This window comes from Acyrthosiphon pisum, chromosome A2 (assembly GCF_005508785.2).
Source record: "Acyrthosiphon pisum isolate AL4f chromosome A2, pea_aphid_22Mar2018_4r6ur, whole genome shotgun sequence".
Taxonomy (NCBI): domain Eukaryota; kingdom Metazoa; phylum Arthropoda; class Insecta; order Hemiptera; family Aphididae; genus Acyrthosiphon; species Acyrthosiphon pisum.
The window spans coordinates 43847813-43865028 of NC_042495.1; the positions used below are offsets into that span (position 1 = coordinate 43847813).

The 17216-nt window shown below is 25.8% G+C and overlaps 2 protein-coding genes across 4 annotated transcripts in view; one reads left to right on the forward strand and one right to left on the reverse strand.

The window, feature by feature from the left end:
- Positions 1 to 1580: 1580 nt before the first annotated feature.
- LOC100570320 lies at positions 1581 to 4186 on the reverse strand. 3 transcript variants are annotated; one of them, XM_003242354.3, is made up of 7 exons: positions 4051 to 4186; positions 3925 to 3984; positions 3718 to 3843; positions 3431 to 3655; positions 3258 to 3347; positions 2422 to 2499; positions 1581 to 1835 (listed from the first exon to the last, which is right to left on the reverse strand). In XM_003242354.3, the coding sequence occupies exons 1-7, from the start codon at positions 4111 to 4113 to the stop codon at positions 1728 to 1730; spliced, it is 750 nt and encodes a 249-aa protein (XP_003242402.1). In that variant the 5' UTR covers positions 4114 to 4186; the 3' UTR covers positions 1581 to 1727. The 3 variants fall into 3 exon arrangements, with proteins under 3 accessions (XP_003242402.1, XP_003242401.1, XP_008179906.1); XM_003242353.3 differs by lacking the exon at positions 2422 to 2499; XM_008181684.2 differs by lacking the exon at positions 2422 to 2499 and having other exon boundaries at positions 1581 to 1877.
- Positions 4187 to 12282: 8096 nt separating this feature from the next.
- The window catches only part of LOC103308396 (N-acetylmuramoyl-L-alanine amidase AmiD), a 10171-nt gene continuing 5237 nt past the window's right edge, over positions 12283 to 17216 (forward strand). The window contains exon 1 of the mRNA XM_008181682.3: positions 12283 to 12819. Coding sequence (XP_008179904.1) covers positions 12415 to 12819 — 405 coding nt within the window. The 5' untranslated portion in view covers positions 12283 to 12414. The remainder of the gene's footprint in view (positions 12820 to 17216) is intronic.

The following is a 17216-nucleotide window of genomic DNA, read 5'->3' on the forward strand; positions in this document are numbered from 1 at the left end:
ATAGGCACAATTTTTTTTTATAAGCATTTTAAGATCAAATTTGACAAAATTTATCAAATTTTAATTTGAAAAATTATTTTATAGTTAAAAATTTATAAAATGTTCAATTTTTGTATCTAAGAATTGAAAATTAAAACAAGATTCCACGTAAGTAATTAATTCTGTTACCAAAAAATTTAAAAAATACATCTACACAGTTTATTTTTATAGTCATTTTAAGTACAAATTTGGACGAAATTACATATTAAAAACCTAGGATAACTATTTTAGTTATTTTGTTGTGATTGTATAATATTATTCGTGGGTACTTGAAACTTCTAAAGTATACTATTATATATCTATGATAGTACCACGGTTTTTTGTTGATGTATAACGCGTTAAAAGTACCTAATAGATATTATGATATGATTAATTTGGAATTTATTATAGGTACCTATTATAAGTCAACTTTTTTTAAATACTATAGACTATAATATAATATCATGTCTTATACCTAGACTGACATACCGTCTCCGCTCAGAATCGTTTTTCTTATACAATGATATTATATAATTGAATTCAAATTTAATACCATCCATTATACAGTGACCCACTTGTAACCTACTGTACAGCAGAGCGACATCCACTTAAACACCTTTATTTTTTTTTAGTACTGTATACTATTACTTATAAATAATAATATGTAATATAATAATCAAATTAAAAATACTTTATTTCCATTGAAAATCCTCATACACGATACACACGTGTTTCGAAAGTGTATATACCTAAGCTAGTAGAGTTAATATACAACGTACTCATATGAAATATATGAAAGTCAAAAAAGTATTTGTATAAAGTATAAATTATTTTTAGATAATTTTCATAATACATTATTTTGTCAAAGGCTTAACTATTTAATCAATAAATCTACAAAATAAAACAAATGTAAAGGATAAAATAACTTTGGTTTATTAAGTAAGATTCACTTTAAACGGAAATCAAGCCAAAATGCCAATTATAATTCAATTATTTTCTTAAACTTTATGCTTTCAAATAGTGGCATAGCCAAGAATTTGTCTGGGTTAGCCCCTCCGGCTAAGTCTCACAAAAAAATACAAAAAATACAAATACAATATGTCTTTTATTTACACTTTTTATTTTTTATTAATCTAGATAAAAATCTAAGATCAACACAGTCAATAGAGCCGCTCTATAGCCCCCTTAGCCCCCCTGGCTACGCCGCTGATTTCAAACATGTATAATGTAAGATTAAAAGCACCAAATATTTTAGATTTTAAGTGATGGAGAAATAAATGTATTTTATTATGATTTTATTTTTGTGTCAGTCACCCCCTTTTGGCATTTGGAGCAGTTGAATTGCTTCATTTTCAACTTTGAGAAATTGTTTTAGTAGAAGATTTGATATAGTTGGTACTTGGGGTAAAAATTCCCAGTAATTCTCAAAATAGAGAAGAAAAATAAAAAATAAATTGTAAAAAACATTAATTTTTACGAGAAAACTTCAGTTTTCGATAAAATTGATTTTGTTTTTTATTGTTCTTTACACAAAATAGAAACGAGGTAAAAAAAAAAAATAATATATTTTTATTCTAACATATTAAAATAGTAGATACTTAATGTTTATTATTGTTTGATTTTAAAATAGATTTACAGATTAAAGTTTCAAAACGTATTCATTTTTTTGTATCTTTCTATAGGTATTATTATCCCCGTATTGACATATTTTACTGATTCAGTGTAATTGCCATCCACGAAATTACAGCAACTTCGGTCCTTTTTCTACATAACACTTCAGCCATATTCAAATTAATATTATTTGCCATACGACAAGCCTGAACAGATAAATCAAAATTGAGTAGGTACCTATTAGGTACCTAGAAAAAGGATAGAAAATAACTGAGTAAATTACAAATTATAACAAACTTGTAATAAAAAAAATCAAAATTTAAAATGTTTTTAAAACATAATATAGGTACAAATGGGTAGATCAATATAAAGTATAATAATGATATGCGTTTGCCCCTCATCTTTTACAATAACGAATAACGATAAATGAAACTTTTCCAGATGTCTTACAGATTATAATATGATATAAAACAGTACACCTGTTAAGTAATTCTTTTTTATAACTAATAAATAACCGGTTATAGTTATATACTTATATCAACAATTATTAATTATAATAAATAATAACATAAGATGAAAATATTAAACGTCCCTTTCTTATTCCAATAATATTAGCTATCGTTACATTTAAAATTCGGCACACATCCAGTAAAGCACCATATAATATTTTATTTGTATACACAATTTTAACTTTTAGAAAAATTATAATACATTAATCTAATATCTATAATTTATATTACCTACATTATTATAATATCATGTTAAATAAAACTATAAAATATATATCCGTACCTGAATTGGAATTTGCAGAAATGGATTGGCTAATGCATGTAAATTAATAAGCGGCATTATTTTATTGGTCACTGAATTCTAATACATAAAAATGAATAATTATAAACCACAATGTTTGAAAATATTATGTTGTAGAAATTCTTATTAAATTATATTATACAAGCTAAGTGCCTATAGATAACAATTTCCACTTCCACAGATTTCATTATAACATATAATTTTCTGTTAACTGTCTACTGATGTAATTATAATATAGGTATAATATAGACAGTATAGGTACGTTTTAGAAAAGGTACAAATTAAAATACTATATGCTTATGAAATTCAGTGGGTCTTTACAATTAATAATGCAACCTTGATGCTTGTATACAGTGGTGTGTGTTTTTTAATTTTTTTTAAATTTTGTGTGTTTTGCCTTTAGAAGGAGTTTAAATTCTTTAATTTTAAATTTTTAGGGTGGTTTCTTGTAAAAAAATTGATTTGAATAGTTAAATTCCCTGCGTTTTTAAAAATAATCATGGAAAACAAAAATAAATTATTAAGTTTTTGGCTCCAATTCAAAATGAATAATAATTTTATAGAATTTAATTTTTAACCAGATACATAAATTAGCATATTTTTCTATACTTGATAAAATTTCCAAAATAATTTGTTTTTTTGTGCTATTTATGGATAATTGAAATTTATTAGTTTTTTTTTATTGACTTATGTACTGACTTATAAATTTTTTTTTATTTTTAAGTAAAATATATTGAAAATTGAATACAAGGTAGCCTGTATAATACCTATTGGCTATTAGACTTATTTTACTTATTACATTAGATATAGGTACCCACCACATGAAATAATAAAGCTGCAGTGAGTCTAATTTTATCAACGTGATTGATTTCTCTCCATGATTCCGTGATGCAAATATTCGTTCTGAGCTATTAGTAGAAATGTAAAGTAAAACCAAAACAGTTATAAACAGAGTAAAATATAATGTAGGTATAATAAATGCTAGACATACTGTTGATTGGCTACTTGGAATAATGTGCTCAGTAAAGGACTGGTTACGAGTTAAACATTTTGATACATCATGTATAGTATTTGAATCGGTCATTAATGAATTTGAGTAATTATTATTATATATATTTAAAGTGCACGTGGGATGCATGCTAAAATGTTTTAAACTATTTGTATCTGTTATGTGCCGCCTTCCTCCATGTGTACAGACATCTAACTTTTTACTTTCCTAAAAAAAATAGCAGACATATTATATAGACATTATCTCTTATCGTAAACGAAACAATTTACTTTAATAGGGTAATGTGTGAGTAGATTTTGTTGATTTGACCAATCTGACAAATTCAAAGAAGTTAAACTGTCATTTTTCTCATATTTTTTTCTCAAATTATTTCTGTTGCGTTTTTTTTTAAGGCTCTAATTTATTAAACATGTATCATTGTTAACACAGTTAACAATGTAATAATTATTGTATGAGTGAATAAATATAATATTTACATAAAAAGCGTTAGATGAATTACATATTTGAAGACTTCCATCACATGTTTCTGTAAAGTTCTATTGAACAATTAAAAATAATAATTCCTGCTTATAAACCATTTAAGAATAATTATGATAATTTACCATTGCAGCATCATTTGAGTCTTTTTTAATCCAACGCATGTTATTATTGTTTAAATTTAACATAGTGCTATACTTGTATTATAATGTATCAGAACATAAGTAGGTATACAAATATTCAATTGAAATTCACTAAATAATTTTTTTTCAAACAGGTTTCTAAAAATTTGTAAAATTACTACCTATAAAATATTTAATAAAAATAAAACAGAATAACAATATTGATTAAATATTATATTTTAATTTATATAAGCCAGCATAAATGTAGAATATATAGGTAAAACAGGAGAACTACTATAACAAGTGGTATAGTAAGCATATAAATCTATTACTTTTTTTCTCAAAAAATAATTTTTTATATTAGGTAACTATTAGTGACTTAAAGCCTCAGAAAAAGTTCTATGTACACATCATGTTTATTTCTTAATTGTAATAATATTTATATTTCAAACCAATATCTGAATATAGATTTATTCATATAATTTATATATATAAAAATATGGGTAAGTGGATGTCGCTCTGCTGTACAGTAGGTTACAAGTGGGTCACTGTAATGGATGGTGTTAAATTTGAATTCAACGATATAATATCATTGTATTGGAAAAACGATTCTGAGCGAAAACGGTCAGTCAGCTTATGATATTACTAAACATATTTAATGATATTATTGTGAATAAAGTAATTGATATAGAACATATTTACGCGGGACCTAGTTTTAAATTTTTAATCCTTAGCTATAAAAGTTGAACATTTAATACATTTTTAACTAAAAAAATTATTAAATTTGAAATTTGATATATTTTGTCAAAATCAAAATTAAATGCTTATAAAATTGTGCCTATGTATTTTCAATGTTTTCAACTACTGTTGTAACATTATACAGGCGCCTTGCATTAAATTTTCACGCTTTTTTACCCAAAAAATACATTTTTATTGATATTTATAGAAAAAAAAACTAAAAAAATGGAAACTGAAAATGTCCGTAAAGAGCTCAAAATAAGTCAAAATATTTGGAAAATGTTATGGTATATATAAAATACTTATATAAACATTCAGTCAAAATGTCATGTACCTACGGTCATTTGCTTAAGAGTTGCACCAAAAACTAAAATCAATTTTCTCGAAAACAGATTTTGCGTAAAAATTCCCGTTTTCCCTTAATTTTTCTTTTGTTTTTCACGGCACTTTTTAAAATTACTGGGAAATATTTATTTTTTACCCCCCAAAATACCAACTAGATTCACTTTCCTATCAGAAAAGATACTGTTGAAGAAAATCTAAGCATTTTTACTGTCCTAAAAGGTGATGAAAGGCACAAAAAAAAAATTTTAAAAATTTAAAAAAAACACACATCACTGTAAAATTATTACATTCATCGTTTCACTCAGAAACTAAAATGGAGCGTGAAAAATGTACGTTACCTCATAAATCGAGAACGGCTGGTCCGATTTGGCTCAAATTTTTTTTAAGATATTCGTAATTGTCAGGAGAAGCTTTTTACGAAAGAAAATTTTAGGAAAATCCATCGGAAAAATAGAAAATCTGGATTTAAAAAAATACAATAGTGGCGCAACAGTCTATTATATTATATTGGTAGCTATTGGTTAATCGAGCATGTTTGTTGATTTGTATTATTATTTTTTGTCTATATATATATAAATGAATGTTTGTGTGTAGATTAGACCTCTGGGAATAAGACAGGCCAATTTATAAATGGTTAAATTTGGTTTTTTTATTCATTTGATATTACTACGGCTAGGTTAGGTTAGGATTTTGTATCAATTGATTATATTAATCGACCATAGGTGGAATACGACAAACTTGGTATAATTTTAATACTTTAGAGTTGAATCATACACTTACGTACGATGATGAGATACATTTTGAACACTATACACCGAATATTAAATAACGAATTGAACAAAGTTTGAGTCATATAGAGTTGGTACATTTAACGGGCAACGAAGTGCACGGGATCAGCTAGTATAATATAATATATTACAATATTATAAAGTAAACTAAGATTTTTAAAATCAATTTATAAATATATTAAGTAGGTATATTAGGTATGTACGAGATATTTATTTTATGCTTATGCGATTATTATATTACAAATAATATTTTATCCATCTTAGAATATTTAATATTAAAACAACTTAAATAATTCATCAATAAAACAATGAGTTTAGTAAAGTGACCAGTTGTCGTATTGTATACGCTAAATACGCTACGTTACAGTATTATTTATTTTATGCAATATTTTATAACACAGACTTTCATAAGTATACTGAACTTTATCTATTATTATTTGTATTATTGAATTAAATATAATAATTATGGGTATTATGTTTGGAAAAATAATGTATGAGTAACGTTGCAACTTGTTTTAGATACTGAGTGGAACGATGAATGTATTGATTTTACAATGATGTGTGTGTTTTTTTTTTTATTTTAATTTTTTTATTTGTTTTTTGTGTCTGTCATCACCTTTTAGGACAGTAAAAGTGCTTTGAATTTTCTTCAACAGTATCTCTTCTGATAGGAAAGTGAATCTAGTTGGTACTTTGGGGGGTCAAAAGTAAAAATTTCCCAGTAGTTTTCAAAAGCGACGTGAAAAACAAAAGAAAAATTAAGGAAAAACGGGAATTTTTACACAAAAGCTGTCTTCGAGCAAATCGATTTTGGTTTTTGGTGTAACTTTAAAACGAATAACCGTAAATACATGAAATTTTCACTGGTTGTTTATATTTCCATTTTCTATACATGATAAAATTTTCAAAATATTTCGAATTGTTTTGAGTTGTTTACGGACAATTTAAGTTTCCAATTTAATTAGTTTTTATTTCTATGAATGTCAATAAAACTTTATTTGTTAAGTAAAAATACTTGAAAATTTAATACAAGGCTCCTACTATATTGTTACAATGACATTTGAAAAATATTAAAAATCCTTAGTCACAGTTTTTTTTAATTAGCATTTAAAGTTCAAAAATTGACAAAATATGTAAAAATCACGAAAATTTGCAAATTATTTTGAGTTTTTGGAGGATTGAAAATTTAAAACAAGATTGCACGTAAATATTTAACTCTGTTACCAAAAATTCTAAGAAATACATAAGCACAGTTTATTTTTATAGTCATTTTAAGTTCGAATTTGGACGAAATTACATGTTAAAAAACCTAGAATAACTATTTTAGTTATTTTGTTGTGATTGTATAATATTACTCGTGGGTACTTGAAACTTCTAAAGCATACTATTATCTACCTATGATAGTATCACGGTTTGTTGTTGATGTGTAACGCGTTATAAGTACCTACCTAATGGATATTGTTATATTCCTGTGTATATTATAGGTCAATTGTTTTTTAATACCATAGATATAAGTATATAATATGTCTTATACCTAGACTGACATACCATCTCCGCTCAGAATCGTTTTTCTTATACAGTGATATTATATTATTGAATTCAAATTTAATACTATCCATTATACAGTGACCCACTTGTAACCTACTGTACAGCAGAGCGACATCCACTTATCCACCTTTTTTTAATTTAAATTATATTATTTTTAATATTAATTATATAATATAGTAAATATAATGGCAAAAAAAAAAGTAAAACATTTTAACATTCAAGAAAATTAATTTGATCTTCATTTCAAGTACGGTATTGTATTATGATTTATATAGAACTACGTTTTATATCGGAAAATATTCTTCGAAACCCAATGGCTATTAATCCTTTGTCGGGATTCGTTGGCGCCACGTCAATGGCTACCCCTTCGTCCCCGCAATACCATCCCCTCTGAAATATAAACCTCGGTCCATATAGTTACACACGCTGTGAAGAGATATTCGCATTCCACGTGGGCGACATACCAAAAACTTCATTCATAAAACATCCCTTTCAGACGATCGCTGGCGCCACATCTTACAGCTTCGATTTTGTGTAACATAGTACGTTCTCGCTATACACATCAGTTCTGAGTACAAACAAACTCACTCACACACAAGCGTGCGCTTTTGCTTTTATAGAACGAAAGACCATAATGTTGTTTTGTGTTCTGAATGTTTTATCTTTATTTTAAGGCACACCAACAATTTTTGGTTCAGCCATTATAATAATTTAGGTAATTTCACTGTCAATAATTTATGAAGGTCGTTGTAGTAAATTTTAGTATCTATTATTCAGATGGTCAGCATAAAATTATATATGTTACTTAAAATATAACAAGCCTAAACAAATAAATATAGTAGCTAGGTACTTATTAAAATACTTGAAACTTTACATGTGCGTTGTTTCAAAAAATATATTTATCGAAAATAACTAATAATATGTAACCACAAAATATTTGCAGACAATTTTTAGTTTTCCTAAGACATAATTACAAAATTTAAGATGATCCTTGCTTTGCACAGAATTCAAAATAAATTGTTTATTTAAAGCTAGATAATGGTAAGCACTACGTCACTACCTATACACAGAGTAGGTATACAATATGATACAAATATCGGAATATCATACACCAATACATTAAAATGATATATAGGTACTTATTAAAAATGACTAATCCTCGTAATGCACTCTGTATAATACTATAATATAAAAATATTAATTACACCGATGGAAATGATATTATTGCGGAGCCACAATCAAAACGCTGGCCAATATAGTTACAAGTTACAACACATAAATGCTTCTACAGTAATTTGTTTTAATTATAATCGTACTCGTACATAATAATATGACGATCAATAGAATATTGTTTATTATATTTGGAAAATATCCAGATAGTTTATATCCCGCTAAATGTTGAAGTGTTATTAACCATGTTTTAATTTTAACAACTACTATAATCAAATTATGTACAAATTTGTTTAAAGAGTCACAATATACTAAAAGTAAAAGAAAAAGTAAATTTTTAAATGTTACTCACTTTTAATCTTCGTAGTGCTTACATATTATGCATCAATTAGGTACCTATAAATGTTTAAGGCGAAGCTTTTAAGTTAATGCATTTTTAAGCTGTATTTTTCTTTTAAAAAAACATGTTTTTATTTGTTGTAAAATATAGCAGGTACCCGGTACCTGGTACCTATAACAAAGTAATATTATGTTCTCCTGTTTATGGTCAGATATCCATTATTTGTGTTGTCTCTGACGGGATTCATCATAAATACCGCGGCACAGCCATAATAATACTTGGAAATATAATAATAACAGTTTGCCCATACTCGGGCAATGCCACCTACAAGATAACGCGTACTGTTGGGCCATCTCGTGTTCTAGTCACATACGCTAACCGACTATTATTACGAATCAAAAAACAGCATCTATTCATGACCAGTTTGTTGGACTGTAATAACCTGCAGGTAGTTTGCGATCAGCGGTAGAGATAGAGACGTCAAACTGGTGACTTAACGCTTACGACCATAGACTTAGTGACTTTTTTAACCTAAGATATACTAATGAGTTGGTTTTATTTGAGTTAGGTTAGGTAAGCCAATACTCAGAACATGGTGTAAATTATTGTAATTTAACAATGCTTGTAAACTGAATAAAAATTAAAATATTGTAAAAAAACCAACGTAGTGACACAAGTTATATTCTTAACTTAAAGTTTGAAAATAGGTGAATTCACTCTAATATTAAAAGTAGCAACACATGGTTGGTTTTGTTAAACGTAAATAAGCCATGTTGCGCGTAGTTTAGAAAGAAAACAAATGGTACGCTGACATCGTCTTAAACTTTTAGAGTTAAATAGGTATATTGTTTATTTACTATTAACTTAAATCTAAACAACATTCTTATTTCTTAGTATTGGCTTAGGTACCTTAACTAAATCAAATTTATATTTTTCGCTTACCTACTTGCCTATACTTTTGAAAAATAACTTAAAGCAGTACTTAATAGTGATTATTTACATTTGGCTTACTTCAATTATTATTAAATGATTAGAATATATTATGATCTTCTAACAAATAATACTTCGAAAACTTTTAATTCGAACAGACGTCATTAGAACATGTGACAGGCTCCCGAACGCTTAATTATTTGTAATAATTATAACATTATTTTACCATTAGGAAAACGATAACCTTACGATAAACTTATAGTATAGGTACTTGATGTTTTTTAACAATAGAAACTCATTGTATAAAAAAGTTTTAAAATATGTTTTGTACATAATTTTAATTCATCAAACAACAACATTAAGAAAAATACATATTTTTACTATTATTATTGTTATAATATTTTTTTATAACTTACATTTATTTTATATAAGTTAATTTCATATTTTGAAACAGAATATTTTTCTGATATTTTTTATAAACAAAAAAATAATTTCAAATATTATAAGTATTTAAACTTAAAGCGCCCGGTGCCGATGACATTTTGTCCTCAAAAATACACTCTGCGGGAATAACGATACCGCCTCGTAGAATCAACCAAATTTCATATTTTTTTTTTTCAATTGATAGAGGGTAATATTCTGTAATATTCCTGCATCGATCTCTGTTTTTCAATATTTTATTCTCAAACTTTATAATATGTCTAAAAAAATACAAGATCAGAGATCAGAGAAAAGCATTTTTTACAATTTTTTAATACAATTATTTGAAATAAAATACAAAATCAGAGATCGGTGCGGGCTGTAGGAAGAATTCTTCTATGAGATAAAAAAAATAGTCATCAAAATCCGACAATTCTACAAAGCCTGAGAGTTATTCCCGTGAAGTAATTTTTTTCTATATAATACACCCTATAAACCCCCGCTAAATAGGTACCGGGTAATAGATTAGTGGAAAAGTATTATAATTGAGGTGGCAACTAAAAAATAAAATTTAATTTTCAAATTTTATAGAATTGCGGAAAGTTTGAAAAACTGGCACAGGACCCTATTAAGACGAATAAACTGATGCGGTACCCCGAAAAATTGTGTTCAACTACACTCCTCATAATATGAAATAACATGTATAATAACTAGGGAACGGATATGAATGCAAATCGAAATTTTTTCTGAATTTTCAAAAACTTAGCTTTCCAAGCACAAAGTACATTTCATACATCAAGGAATTGACAAAATATGTAACTTTATTTTGCATTTTTTGACATTTTTAGTGAATTTTTATGTTTTTAAGTCATTTTTATATAAGAATAGATAAAATTTGATAAAATTTAGTTAAAATTCATGAGTTATTACTAATAAGTTATTAGTGGTGTATTGGTACGGGTACGCGGGTATACGCCGTATACCCATCAGAAGATTTTCGATTTTCGGCGTATACCCAAGGTAAAATCTTATTTTACGGGTATACGCTTCCAAAATAACCAGAAAACCAAATAAGATTTAAAATTTATTTAATAGTTCATATAGGAAAAAAACGTTATTCGTTATTATGTATTAATGAATTATTTATCAATTGAGGTAGGTATTGAATATAAGTTATATAACAATATGCGTCGTGTTTAATGTATTTTAAGACTTTAAGTTCAATTTAGTAAACCCAATATTGAATACAAAAAATCTATGTGGAAAATTCTATAGATTGTACCTATATAATAATAATGTTATTATTATTTTAATTTTTTTGACATTCGAGTTGATTTTGTTTTATTTTCTATTGTTACATTATAAAAAAATTATTAAATTGATGTTAAAAACTATGTACTATATAATTGAACTGCAATAACGTTACATAATATATACGATGATATAATTTGATCGTTTAGGTTACATACATATTTTATTGGTGCGTATACCCATAAATATATTTACCAATACACCACTGCAGTAATAACTAATTAACAACTAGTTTGAAATTAAATTTTAATTTTTAATACTTCAAAATCCTTAAAAAAATATTTTCTTTTGAGAACTAAAATTAATGCGTATTTTCATCCAAAAAAGTAAACATAATTTTTTTTTTCTCAAAAATAATAATTTAAATGGATCAAATAATGAAAATATCATTAATTCAAAAATATTAATACTACATGTGTGGTATAACAGTAAATAATAAATACCCATAGTGATAGTGCACTATGGGTATTTTTACTGTTAAAAGAATCACTCTATATAATAAAACCATACTCAACATATTGCTATAATGCTATTGGCAGATAGTTAATATATGTTATCAAAAATACTATCTATAATAGGTACCTATTAATATTGATTATTAATTATTATTAAATAATCTGTTCGTTACAATATAATTTAATTCTCATGAAATGTATCACTCATAATATAACTGATTCATAAAATCACAAATATAGTGCAATAGTTTTTTTTTAATACATTTGTAAAATAGGAAATATTAATTTTTCTTAAAAGTTTAAACATTAATAATAAATAATAATGAAAAGCTATATATTTATTGTTACATTACATTTGATTTTTCTGCCATTTTTTGAATGTACAAATACAACATATGATCAAGTACTACAACCTATTGAAATTATTTATCCTAAATGTTTTCGTGCGACAGAACGAACAGAAATCATGGTGCATAAAGAATACTTCAATCCAGTGCATGGTTATGCAATTAGTCCATTTAAAAGTCCAAATGAAAATAGGAATCATTTCTATCACAAAAATGTGAATAATAAGATAAAGATTATAGTACTGCATTTTACTGGTATAGATTTTGGAGCTACTGTAAAAGAATTTACTTCTAAAAGAAGTAATACTTCTAGAAATGTCAGCTCTCATTATGTAATCGCGAGACCTACCGAAGCTGGAACACACAATCAACTACTGCAGGTAAAACATTTTATCCTCTACCTTTTTCTTAAAAATAGAGTAAGTAGGTAACCGCTCTGCTGTACAGTAGGAGTCGAGTGTATCTCGTCATTGAATTCAATGTAATGGGTGTGTTAAATTTGAATTCAATGACATCATTGCATACGACAAAATATAAATGTATTGCTATTCATATTATTGCAGTAATTTATTTTATTATCAGTTATATGGTATAAACTATTATTACCCAATAGCATAAAATCAAGCCTGGGCAATGATAATTTTTAATTGAATTAAGTTAAGTTGATAGAATATTTTTAAAAAGTTTATAGTTAATGGTTATCCTAATTTATTTTTTAACTCAATTAAGTTAAAAGTTATACGGAAAATTGTATACGGATAATTGTACTTATTGACTTAACTTAAGTTATTTTTAATTTTAATTTATAAATAACCAGTAATATGATTTAAAATAAAAAAAAGTACCTACCTAAATGTTTACGCAACATGTGTCATATATAATAATTGTATTATATTTATATTGTATAATTATTTAATTATTTAAAAATTATTAGAACTTGATTAAAATTAACTCGTTGTTTATTAAGTTTATATTAACAAAAAGGTTGGTAATTGGATGTCGCTCCACTGTACAGTAGGAGACAATTAGGTCACTGTATAAGTATAATGTATGGTATTAAATTTGAATTCAATAATATAATATCATTGTATAGGAAAAACGATTCTGAGCGGAGACGGTTTGTCAGTGTGAATATTTTACTTATATTATATATTTTATATTATTATAAATAATAAGTAATAGAGTAATACGGTACCCGGTAAGTTGAATTAATATTATAAAATTACAATAAAATAACTAAAATTGTTATTCTTGGTTATTTAATATGTAATTTCGTCCAAATTTGAACATAAAATAACAACAAGAAAAAACTCTGTTTTTATATTTTTGGTTACAGAATATAGCTTACTTAGGTACATGTAACCTTGTTGTACATTTTCAATTCATAGCTATAAAATTTGAACATATTACAAATTTTTAACCACAAAATCATTTTTAAATTTTAAATTTGATAAATAATGTCAAAAATCGAACTTTAAATGCTTATAAAAAAATTTGTGTCTATGTATTTTTAATTTTTTTCAACTACTGTTACAACAACATATCAGGAGCCTTGTATTATATTTTCAAGTTTTTTTACCCAACAAATAAAATGATATTGACATTCATAGAAAAAAAAAGGTAGGGAAGTGGGTGTCACTCTGCTGTACAGTAGGTTACAATTGGGTCACTGTAATGATTGGTGTTAAATTTGAATTCTATGATATATCATTGTATAAGAAAACGATTCTGAGCGAAGACGGTCAGTCAGCCTATATGATATTATTGATTACTATAAGTATATTTGATGATATTATTGTGAACAAAGTAATTTATATAAGTTATAACCTATTTACGTGGAACCTTGTTTTAAATTTTCAATCCTCAGCTATAAAAGTTGAACATTTTATAAAATTTTAACTACAAAATAATTATTAAATTTTAAATTTGATAAATTTTGTCAAATTTCGAACTTTAACTTATTCGAAACGAAAATTGTGCCTATGTATTTTTAATATTTTTTAACTGCTGAAGTAACAATATACCAGGAGCCTTGTAAAACATTTTCACACTTTTTACCCAACAAATAAAATTTAATTGACAATATTATAAAGAAAAAAGATAAAAAAATTGAAAACTGACAAAGAAAATATTTCATGAATTCTTAGCTAAAAATAATTAATTACTCATTTTCGTGATTTTTCCATATTTTGACAAGATTTGAACTTTAAATGCTTATAAAAAAAAAAAAAAAAACTAGTGACAAAGGATTTTTAAATATTTTTCATACGCCCATGGCAACAATATGTTAGGAGCTTTGTATTAAATTTTCAAGCTTTTTTACATTCATATAAAAAAAAAAAGGTGGGTAAGTGGATGTCGCTCTACTGTACAGTAGGTTACAAGTGGGTCACTGTATAATGGGATAGTATTAAATTTAAATTCAATGATATAATATCACTGTATAAGAAAAACGATTCCGAGCGAAGACGGTATGTCAGTCTAGGTATAAGACATAATATTATATAGTCTATGGTATTAAAAAAAAAATTGAGCTATAATAAATTCCAAATTAATCATATCACAATATCTATTAGGTATTTAGGTACTTATAACGCGTTATACATCAACAACAAACCGTGGTACTATCATAGATATATAAAGTATACTTTAGAAGTTTCAAGTACCCACAAGTAATATTATACAATCACAACAAAATAACTAAAATAGTTATTCCAGGTTTTTTAATATGTAATTTCGTCCAAATTCGAACTTAAAATAACTATAAAAATAAACTGTGTAAATGTATTTTTTAGATTTTTTGGTAACAAAATAAATTACTTACGTGGAATCTTGTTTTAAATTTTCAAATCTTAGATACAACAATTGAACATTTTATACATTATTAACTACAAAATAATTATTCAAATTTAAATTTGATAAATTTTGTCAAAATTCGATCTTTAAATGTTTATAAAAAAAAATTGTGCCTATGTATTTTTAATATTTTTCAACTACTATTGTAGCAATATATCAGGAGCCTTGTATTACATTTTTACACTTTTTGGCCCAACAGATAAAATTATATTGATATTTATAGAAAAAAAACTAAAAAAATTGAAAACTGACAATGTCCGTAAACAGCTCAAAAAAAGTCAAATTATTTTAAAAATTTTACAGTGTATAGTAAATGCTAATATTAACATTCAGTGAAATTTTCAAATATCTAAAGTCATTCTTATTTTAATTACAACAAAAATAAGAAAATCGTAACATGAGAATTCGAGTGAATATCAAATGTTGTAAAAATATAAATGTCAAACGCTCATAAAAATTTAATTTGACTTGCTTGTAGACATTTTTTTTTGAAAAAGGTAAACAAACTTATGAGGAATCTTGTATTACATTTTCAAATCTTAGGTTTAAAAAGAAAATTTTTCATGAATTTCTAACTCAAAATAATTTGCAAATTTTCGTCATTTTTACGTATTTTGTCAATATTTGAACTTTAAATGCTTATAAAAAAAAAAATTGTGACTACGGATTTTTAATTTTTTTCATCTGCCTTTGAAACAATATAATAGGAACTTTCTGTTACATTTTCAAGCTTTTTTAACCAACAAATAAAATTGTATTGATATTTATAGAAAAAAAAATATAAACAACGGAAACTACAAATGTCCGTAAACAGCTTAGAATAAGTCAAAATATTTGGAAAATGTTATGGTGTATAGAAAATGCTAATATAAATACTCAGTCAAAATTTCATGTACCTTCGGTCATTTGTTTTAGAGTTGCGCTAAAAACCAAAATCGATTTCGAAAACAGATTTTGCGTAAAAATTCCCGTTTTTCCTTAATTTTCCTTTTGTTTTTCCCGTTGCTTTTGAAAACCACAGGGAAATTTTTACTTTTGACCCCCCAAAGTACTAACTAGATTCACTTTCCTATCAGAAGAGATACTGTTGAAGAAAATCCAAGCACTTTTACTGTCCTAAAAGGTGATGACAGACACAAAAAAAAATAAAAATTTTAAATAAAAATAAGAAAAAAACACTCATCATTGTAAAATCAATACATTCATCGTTCCACTCAGAATCTAAAAAAACTAAAAAAATTGGAAACTGAAAATGTCCATAAACAGTTCGAAGCAAATCAAATTTGACCTCTCGAAAGCACCAACTAGATTCACTTTCCCATCCAACAAGATACTGTCGAAGAAAATCGAAGCGACGGTGTTGACACGTCATACATAAGTGCATAACCTTCACACAAAAATAAACAAATAAAAAACACTATATATTTTAAAACTAATACATTAATCACTCAACAGTCCACACAGAATCTAAAAAAAACTGAGCTGTTAAAAATTACTTTTAATTAAAACATGATGTAAATAAGACATGGATTTCAACATTTATTGAAGAATTCAATATTACTTAGATACCGTAAGAAGTTATTGGTTCGACCTGCCTGTATAAAATGATTAACACGATTTACAGTATTTATCCATATAATATAAATTAAGGACATATCATTGTTCTTGAAAACCAAAGAAATATAAAAAATTAAGTTAGCAATCAAGACTTATAAATTAATATACCTAAACAATTAAACAATAGTTGTTATTGAGTCAATTTTCGAAGAACAAAATATAAAACTTTTTTATATTATAATATATAGGTACACGATTGTATATTCAATATCCAATGCACCTCAATACTTTCTAATAATAATTATTAATATTCATTTTTCGTAACGGGATTATTTTTAAAATATATTTAGTGACTTATAGTCGG

What these genes read in the sequence shown, in the direction of transcription:
- LOC100570320 (XM_003242354.3), bottom strand. Translation starts at nt 4,113, where the DNA reads ATGTTAAATTTAAACAATAATAACATGCGTTGGATTAAAAAAGACTCA. An exon ending in ATTCATCTAACGCTTTTTAT is followed by an intron (nt 3,844 to 3,924) that starts GTAAATATTATA and finishes TTAATAAATTAG; the next exon opens with AGCCTTAAAAAAAAACGCAA. An exon ending in TTCTGCAAATTCCAATTCAG is followed by an intron (nt 1,836 to 2,421) that starts GTACGGATATAT and finishes TTATCTGTTCAG; the next exon opens with GCTTGTCGTATGGCAAATAA.